Source organism: Pteropus medius, unplaced genomic scaffold (assembly GCF_902729225.1).
Source record: "Pteropus medius unplaced genomic scaffold, Ma_sr-lr_union100, whole genome shotgun sequence".
Taxonomy (NCBI): Eukaryota; Metazoa; Chordata; class Mammalia; order Chiroptera; family Pteropodidae; genus Pteropus; species Pteropus medius.
In genome coordinates, this window is record NW_024349804.1 from 10,879,922 (window position 1) to 10,889,150 (window position 9,229).

The following is a 9,229-nucleotide window of genomic DNA, read 5'->3' on the forward strand; positions in this document are numbered from 1 at the left end:
AGGCGTGGGCTTGGGGTCAGATCGGGCTGCCCCTCCTGTGACGCGCAACGTCCAAGCCGAGTCACTTAGCTTTCCGCAGCTGCCGAGACCAGCAGCCTCCACCGTATCAGTGCCACACACACGGCCTGGCACACGGAAGGTTCCTGACGAGTTTAACTTCCTCCTTTCTGCCCTCCCATTATTTATCTCACTGGAGAAAATTCTAGAACAGGGTTTCTCCACCTCAGCGCTACCGGCATGTGGGGACGGGTAATCCTTTGCTGTCCCTCTCTCTGTCCCCCTCCTCCTCACTCCCCACCTCTTCCCTCATATCTAAATAACAATATCTTCAATGTGTGTGTGTCACATTAAATCCTTTGACCCTCAGCAAAAGCCTACGTGAGTATCACCCATTGCACAGAGAGAGAAGGTGCTGACTCAGGGTCACACAGCCAGTAACGGGCCAGCCGCGTTTCAGGCCCGAGCAGTTCAGCTCCCTGATCTGAGCTGCGAGGACCACCTGGGCGTGTGACCCAAACACATCTGACCATGTGACGGTATGTGCCCTACAGACCTGCTGGCTGGACTTAGCACATTTCGATGTGTAACCATTGTTCTCACACATTTTGATAGGTACCTTCAAGACATGGAGAGTCCACTTTCTTTGCAGTAAACAGCACATCAAGTCTTTTCAAAATCAAATTCTGAGTGTTTCATTCAAGTAAGAAATACCGATCGAGCATCTCTTCTCTGTCAAAGATGCTGGAGAAATGGGGCCGCTGCCTGCCCTGGAGGGCTCAGCCAGCACCAGCCAGCGATGGCTCATTCCGAGTCATTTCTGATGCATTACAGCCCAAGACTTGCTGGCAGCAGAGTGGGGCCATCACAGTGAAAGCTCTGGAGAGACAGAGGCTTGAGTTGGTCCTGCCTCTGTGACCTTGGGTCGCTTGGTTGAACTTGAGGATGAGTGTGGTTATTTGCGGTGCTCACATTGAAGGTTTTGCCTCTGTGGGGTGGATATATTCGAATTCAGCCACTTCTTTGAATCCTTGTTGCTCCCATCAGCAACCCCCAGACAACCATCCCTCCTTCCTGCACCCTCCCCCGCACTAGCCCGTCCTTCCTCCAAGCAACAGAGGTCACTGCACTGTGCAGATCCATCACCTGAACCCCTGCTCAAACCCTTCATTGGTTTTCTTCAGACACAAAGCCCTCTCCTACCCAATCGGCCCTGCTCACCTGCCAGCTCATCCCCTCCCTTTCTACCCTCCCTAGCTGACCAGACCGGCCCCTGTTCTAGACCTTGACCCCTACCTTTCACCTTCCAGGGCCTCCCACCCCTCCGCCCAGCAGAATCTTCCTCAGATCTTCTCGAGCTGTGTCTCATCCTGCAAGCCACATGTGGACCATCATCACCCCCCGAGGTGCCCTCCCCTGACCACCGGTAACACAGACCCCCCACATCCCCAGCGTCCTGAGCTCTGAGCATTTATTTCCTCCGGAGTGTTTATCGCATGCTGTAATTATTTATTTACTCACCCACTTCCTTTTCGATAAACAAGTCATCTTTTGTCCCCCACCAGACGAAGGAGTCCCATGCGGGTAGAGGTGTTGTCACTCTCTGCCACCACGGTGGGACTGGTGCCAGCACAGTCGGTAGTCATTGCTGTTGATGAACTGAGTGGCTCCAGCCCAGTGACTTCCACATCGAGACTGGTAAAGGCCCCTCAAGGGCTCCTGTCCGCCCCCCACCCCATCTTGGCTGTGGACGCTACGGTGTGGGTTTGATTGGCAGAGCTGAGGGTGGGGGGAGAAGGTGCAGACAAGACCGTGGCAGTCACCGCTGAGCCCCAGGGCCTGTGTCTGGACACAAGGCTCAACCCTGACCCCACCGAGGGGGCCATGGGGGAGGGGACGGGGCAGACATCAGAGGTTCTGAGCTTGCATGATGTCTGTGAGCGTTTAGAAATGTGTGGAAGCAGCCTGGGTTGCCACAGCAACTGGGGGGCCCCCTGGCTCCAGGAGGCGAGGGGTAATTAACATCCCATTCTGCAATTGCACAGGACAGTCTCTCCGAGTAAAGAATTGTGTCGCCCCAGTGAGCCTGGCGCTTCCACAGAGCAACGCTCCACGGCCAGGGTGACTCAGAGATGTGGGACCACCCCCACATCCCATCAGGGGGCAGAAGGAGGGCTAAAGGACAGCCAGCTGAGCAGTGGCTTCCTGCCTCTCTCAAGCAAGGATTAGCAGGGGACGCTAAGATTGGAGGCCAGAGTCCCAAGCCTGAGTTCTGGCTCTGCTACTCGGGAGCTGGGTGGCCTTGGGTAAGCCAAGCAACCTCTCTGGGCTTCAGCGTCTTCACCCAGGGAATGTGGCCGCTATGACCTGCCTCAGTTATTATGGAGATTAAAATATAAACATTCTTACCACAATATAGTCAGTAATTGTCAGTTGCCTTGTAAGTCAAATCGACACACAAACTACTCAATTGTGGCAGATCCCAGCTTGATCCAGAGGGCGTTTGGAGAGCCAAGAGGGCGGTGACTCGTTTGGCTGGGCCATGTCAGAGAAGTGCTCTTTACACCTTTCGGAGCCGGGGGCTGCACCTCCAGCACCCGCGACAGAAGCGTCACTCACACCGGCAGGGCCGGCCCTTCCCGAGAGGGCACGCCCCTGCCACATGCAGCCTGCTGGCGGCCGGGCCCTCAGCCCTCGCGGGTGATGGCTTCCGTGCCCTGGCTCTGACCGCAGGTGGCATCCCGTTCGTCCTGACCGGCGCCTTGTTCCAGCAGGCCCGGCGGCCGGCGGCCTTCCTCGTCGCGGGCACCGTCAACTGGCTGTCCGACTTCGCCATGGGGCTCCTCTTCCCCTTCGTCCAGGTACGACGGACCCGGGGCCTCTGGCCCGTGGGGTTCCCTCCGATGCGGCAGCTCCGAGTCGAGTGAGGGGCGATTTGTAGGGCAGAGGCCGATCCTCTCTGCGCTGGAAACTCACGCCGGTGGCCTCAGGAAGGGCGAAATAATGCACTTTGGCCGAAACCCCCTTTCTCCTGCCCGCACCTTCTGGGAGCCTCCCCCAAATGCCAAGAGCCACTCTAGAGGGAGTGAGCCTCCCATCGCGGAAGGCAGGCAGGGGAACCTCGGTTAGACTCTGAAATCTGCAGACTCGTCATTTTCGCTCGTCGCCGTTAGACAAGTTCCGTGTCCAGTCAGGCACCATAGCAGCGCGTGGCCGAGATGGCATTCGCTCCAAATGGCTCGCTTCCGGCTGGAGGCCCCAGGAGGACGCGGGGCACGTGGGCAGTGGTCTGGCAGGGCCAGGCAGGAATGCTCAGCCCTGGGCCGGTGCGCAGGGCGTGGGAGCCGGCGGGGTGGGGCTGCTGCGTGAGAAACGGGGCCAGCGGGAGGAACGAGGACCCGCAGGGTCAGTGCAGGAAGGAAAGCCCCAGGGAGCGCCAGTCCCCTCACCGCATCTCTGCGGGGTGGTCCTCGAGTCTTCCCTTGCGGTCTTCCAGAAACGGGTCTCAGGCCCCGAGGGGGCAGGTGAGTCCATCATGACAGCCCAGTCCTTAGAGCACGCTCCCGCCACGGGCCCAGACACTGGGGCTCTGAGCACGAACTTCTGTGTTGGTCCCCAGAACAAGGCCACCAGGGCCTGCGGGTCGGGCACTAGGCTGCACAGTGTCCACCTGAGTGGCACAAGGCCTGGCCACCACTGAGCGAATGGCCGGTGGCAGCCAATATCTATCAAGGACCCACAGTGGGCCACGGGACACACTTGGTCACGTTAAATAGGAAATAACACTGAGTGTCATGGCAGGACCAAGGTCATGGTGCCACCGAAGAGGAGAACCCACATCCAAACCCCAAACCAGAAATTTCAAAGTGCACACACTCGTGGATTCCATAAACCCTCGCTGCGTCTACAACATGCCAAGTGCTGTGTGATCGGCGGGGCACACGCTGGTGACAAGACCCGCATGGCCCTCGGTGGGCGCCGGGCTGTAGGAGACGGGGCGGATACGGACCCAAGGGGCCGTCCGGGCAGGCAGAGCGTGAGAGGCCCCGCAACGCGGCGAGCGTAAACCCGCAGCGGCTCTCACGAGAGGGAGCGGTCCTCCGGCCGCGGGAGTCGGCTCGGAGCTCGGCCTCGAAGCCTGGGGGGACCGCAGCGCGTGACGGTGCCGGAGGACGTTCTGGGCCGCGGTCCCAGCAGCGGCACTGGGTTCCGGTCAGACACTTCCCCTTCGGTCTCAGGTTCCGAGGACGGTCATGACAAAGTGCTACAAACTGGGAGAGAATACTTTTCTGTTTTTATAAACGACTAAGTTTGTGGCACTTTGTCATGACCGTCCAGAGGCCGTGAGGGAGGGACCTGTCCCCATCCCTTCTCTTAGCTGGCGGTGGTTTTCGGCGTTCCTTGGCTCGTGGCCACTCGCTCAGATCTCTGCCTCCGTCATCACGTGGCCTCCCCGGTGCGTGTTTCTCCATGGCTCTGTTACAAGGCCGCCATGATTGGACTCCAGGCCGACCATCCTCCAGTGCGGTCTCCTCTTAACTTGATCACATCTGCAAAGACTCTTTTCAAACAATGCCACAGTCACAGGTCTCGGGGGTCAGGACTTCAACACATCTTTCGGGGAGCACAGTTCGACCAACAGCACCTTCCCTGTCTAAGGTGACTAACATGCTGGTTTGCCCTGGACTATCCCCATGAGTCCCATATCCCAGAAAGCCCCTTGGTCCCAGGCAACCATGCACGGTTGGTCACCCTGTCCCCACAGCAAGCCCGCCACCCCCAGTGCTCCCTGGGTCTCTACTTGCGCCCACGCCCCCGTCAGGCTCTGCGTCTGGGGGCCCCCAGCTTGGGCAGCATCTGGAGTGCTGGCCAGGCTCAGGACAGAGTCGTTAGGCACATGGTGGCTGCTGTGGTTGTTCATGGCCTTTATTGTCCTTAACTGCCAGACACTATGTTAGACACGAACAGGACATGGGAGAAACTGCACAGACTTAGGGGTCAGACCGCCTGACCTTGAATCCTGGCTGTGCCGCCGAGCACTTGGGTGAAGGGCAGGCCGGTCACGTTCAGTCTGACTTTGATTGTTCTCCAAATTGGAATTTTCATGCATAGAAAACAAGAGAATTAAGCCCATTTCGTAACAAGGCTCTGAAAAGCATTAGAGATCGAAGTCGAGGCTTGAGCTCAGTGTCCGCCCACGGACTCTCAGGAACAATGGCTGCCACGATCGCCGTTAGTCCCTTCAAGCTTGTTTCCCGCCATGTGGTCTTAGGGTCACTTGGAAGGAAGAGACACAGCAGGAAGAACCATCCACGCTAAGTGCTGAAAACTGACAGTCCGGGACAAGTCGTCTCTCAAAACGCGCCTTCCCTTCTCCCCCTCTCCCGCTCGCCTGTCCCCTTCCTGGCAGAAGGTCAAGGGGGTCAAATAGACGGTGACGGAAGGGATTGGACTTTGGGTGGTGAACACACAGTGCAAGATACCGATGCCGTATTATTATAGAACTGTACGCTCGAACCCTATATAATTTTCTTAACCAAGGTCGCCCCAATAAATTTAATTTTAAAAAAGTTCTAGAAGGGGTGGGGTGGGGTGGGCTGCCCCCTGGAAGATAAATGTCGCTCTGTCTCTCTGGCCTCAGCTGCAGGCTACCTTGTCCTCTGGGCCTTGCTGTGGTCATAATCGGTCTGTCCTTTGAGTCATTTGTTCTAGAAGCCTGCAGGCCACTCGGCCTCTGGCATTGGCACCAATATCGACTGGTTCTGGGAAAATGGCACGCGAAGCATGCCTGCTATTTCCACGAGAGTTAGAAAATTCTGAGTTCAATCAGATCTGGAAGGGAGAAAATGGTTGTTTTCAACTTGAAAAATATTGGGTCGTCTTCCAAATGCCTCTGCAAAGTGAGGGGGACGCCGATGCGGCTCTAGGGCAGTGGGGTCTCGAAGCCACCGACACGGCCCTGGCCTCTAGGGATGGCTGGTGCTGCTCCTGGGGTCTGAAGGGAGGGTGACAGCATCTTTCTCTCACTGGTCTCCCTGCTGGGCCCTGGAGGCAGGGCAGCCCACGGCAGGGCACGGTCCTGCCCTAACAGTCAGGAAAGGACAGACGTGGCCCTCATGGGAACAGGTGCAGTTTGTGTTCCTCAGAAGGGGGTAAACCGCGGGCCTAACTGGGCTGAGCAGTGCGGGGACCTTTCAAGCTGAGCCGAGGAAGGAGGTATGGGGGGAGGGTGCCGGCGGGAGGAGGAGGAGGAGGAGGAGGAGGCCCACAGAAGCCCTGAGCAGTCACGGGGCGGGCATCTGAGGGTCTGCGAGGACTGCACGTCCTGCCAGGGGAGGACGGGGGGCCGAGGCCAAACCCCCCGAGGCAGCCAAGACACAGGAGCGTTTGTCCAGGCAGACTCTGCAAAGCCGCTGCCTGGCTGTAAGACGAGCTTCGTTTCGTGCTTTTAAAGGAATTCTGGCCGCCTGGGGGAATTGCTCTGCAGCAGGGGCAGGAGAAGTGGTCCCTAAGGTGATAGAGGCCAGAACAGCGGTTAACGCCGTGTGTGTCGGGGGCTGCGGCAGGGCAGGGGGAGGAGGCACCAAGAACCTTCTGGAGTGGGGGAAAAGTTCGACATCTTGATTTAGGTGTTACTTACACGGGGTAGACCTTCCTCCAAACTCTCTCAGCTGGGCACTTAAGATCTGTGTAAGTTACTATATGTAAAATTCTATCTCAATTTTAAAGTTGTATATTTAAAAAAAAAAAAGTTTCCGGATCAAGTCATCAGGACTTAGCAGCAGAACAGGCAGAGGGGGAAGGAGTCGTGAGAGGTGAGTTCAGGCGCCCGTCTTGGGCGGGCGGGAGGGTGGCATCCGGTTCTGAGAAGAGATGGGGGAAGGGCAGGCCCGTGAGAGGGCCAGGCTACGAGCGCGTGGTGTTGGCCGCTACATGTGGCGTGTTGACTTGAAATGCCATCGGGCAGCCACAGGGCTGTGTCTGCTGCAGAGATCCCTGGGCGGCTCCCACCAGGTCGTACGTGGACGTGTGAGAGTGACTTGGGAGCCCCACGCACACCGGCAGTGTGAGCTCCCTGCTCCCGTCCAGCTTCCCCTAGAAACGTCCTGCGGGTCCGGGTCTTCTCGGCTCACCAAGCAGAGCAGCCTCGCCTTTGAAAGCTCTTTGCAGAATCGGAGTGTAAGGCGCTGACTTCCCATCAGTCCTTAAACGGCGGTCCATGCACCAACTCGCCTCGAAACACTGGACCGATGACTCCACCTCTCGGGGGTTTTTTTGCCTCTAAGTGTCTGAGTGGTCTTTGCAAATGGGAAGAAGGAGGTGCCATCAGCTGGGGTGGGGAAGACTGGAGCAGGAGCAGATTTGCAGCCTCCCTTTTGGGGCTGGATAAGTCAGAAGCCCGTTCAGCATGCAGGTGGAGATGTCAAGCTCCAAGCTGGATAGATATCTCATCTTCAGAACGACATGTGGTATACATCTCACCATGTTGGGGGGACAAGGAGACTTCAATCGGTGGATTGAAGTTCTGTCTTAAATGGCACATCTCAAGTGTTGACGCAACATGTACATAATGGAGACAGGATTCGAATCCTACCCAACTGGCTGCAGAGCCCATCCTCTCCTCTCTATCCTGGTCCTGGAACCTTGGTGGACAAGTGGAAGATGCACACCTTCAGAGGTAAGCTCTCCCGGGTGGGGGACACTTACGACACCAGAGCTGCTCCACGTGCTTTAAGGGGACCTCTCGCTTCATCCTTATGGTACGGTTACAATCCACATTTTACAGCTATGGAAGCCGAGGCACGGAGAGCCTCAGGTTCAGTAAAGGGTGGATCTGGGGTGTGATCCAGAGGTCAAGCTCTTATGCACTATTTCATACTCCAAAAATGAACGTCAAATCAAATAGCATGGGATTGACTAAAATCAAGAAGATGTTGTTTCTTATGAAGTATCATTTGAAGGCAGCGTTACCTTATCGTTGGATCAATAAATGTTTGCTGCATGAAAAAGTCACGGCCCTGATAGCTGGAACCTATAAAGTCTTTTCTTTAACAAACATTTATTGAGCAACCACGTGAGCCAGGAATTGTGCAAGGCACAGGAGCTGCAGAGATGACTAAATCACCGAGAAGTTCAAAGTTTAGTGCACTTGGCAGGGTCACTCTGGTCCAGGAGTTCAGTGCTATAAGCAGGATACATTCAACAGAGCGATCGCATTCATTCAACGTTTCTCTTTTTCCTAGTCTCTCTTATTTGTACAAAGCTGTATCAGAGTTATCAATCAGTGAGTTACATCATTGGCAAGTTAGAAAAATGGTGTTATCTTGGCCTGGTCTATGCACTGTATTTTTCTTGTGAACTGGAGAATGTCACCACCCTTTGACACTACACTTTTCTCATGTGTATTTGGGGGTGGGGAGGGGAGAGAGAATGTGGTTAAAGGTAAATATGAATATAAGATAACGTTCAGTAGTAGTATATTCTGCTATCATGATGAATTTTTATATGCCTGCTTTTCAGAAAGACAAGGACTGCTACTTCCTCATCTTTATTGGGGTTTGAAGCCGACTTATTCATGCCTCAGGTGAGACGTCTCATATAGACATTAATAAGGCACATTTGGCTATAGAGCCAGCTTCACACGCACGGAGTTTTATCGTGAAGTTTTAGTTTATGAATGGGGAACTATAAAAAAAGTCCGTTCAGAGATGGTTTCATGGCCAGTTTAGTGATTGTCTCTTTGATGTTTTTTGCCTCGGCCTTCCCACAGAAAAGTCTGGACACCTACTGTTTCCTGGCCTTTGCTGCAATCTGCTCCGCAGGTGCTATCTATTTATATTTCGTCCTGCCTGAGACCAAAAACAGAACCCATGCAGAAATCAGCCAGGCGTTTGCCAAAAGGAACAGAGCATACCCACCAGAGGAGAAAATTGACTTAGCTGTAACTGAGGATAAGACAGAACAAAGGCCTGAACCAGACGCCTCCTCCACACTGGACAATTATGCCAAAGATAGGATTGTCTAGAGACATGGTCTTCGGGCAACCAAAGATCCCCCTACACATTTAATATTATTAAGTATTTAAAAATAAACCTTTACTAATCTTACATCGCAACCATTTGGACTTTATTTATAGCTGAATCCGCCCCGCCCCCCACCCAAACTCTTCCAGAAGCTGGAAGGAATCATTCTACATTTCAGGAGACCCAGCATTTTTCTCTATAGATCGAAG

At 55.0% G+C, this 9,229-nt stretch overlaps 1 protein-coding gene across 1 annotated transcript in view; it reads left to right on the forward strand.

Annotated features, from left to right (window-relative positions):
* Positions 1-9,022, forward strand: part of SLC2A9 (solute carrier family 2 member 9) — a 96,284-nt gene extending 87,262 nt beyond the window's left edge. The window contains 2 exon segments of the mRNA XM_039838187.1: positions 2,731-2,858; positions 8,768-9,022. Coding sequence (XP_039694121.1) covers positions 2,731-2,858; positions 8,768-9,022 — 383 coding nt within the window.
* Positions 9,023-9,229: the final 207 nt, after the last annotated feature.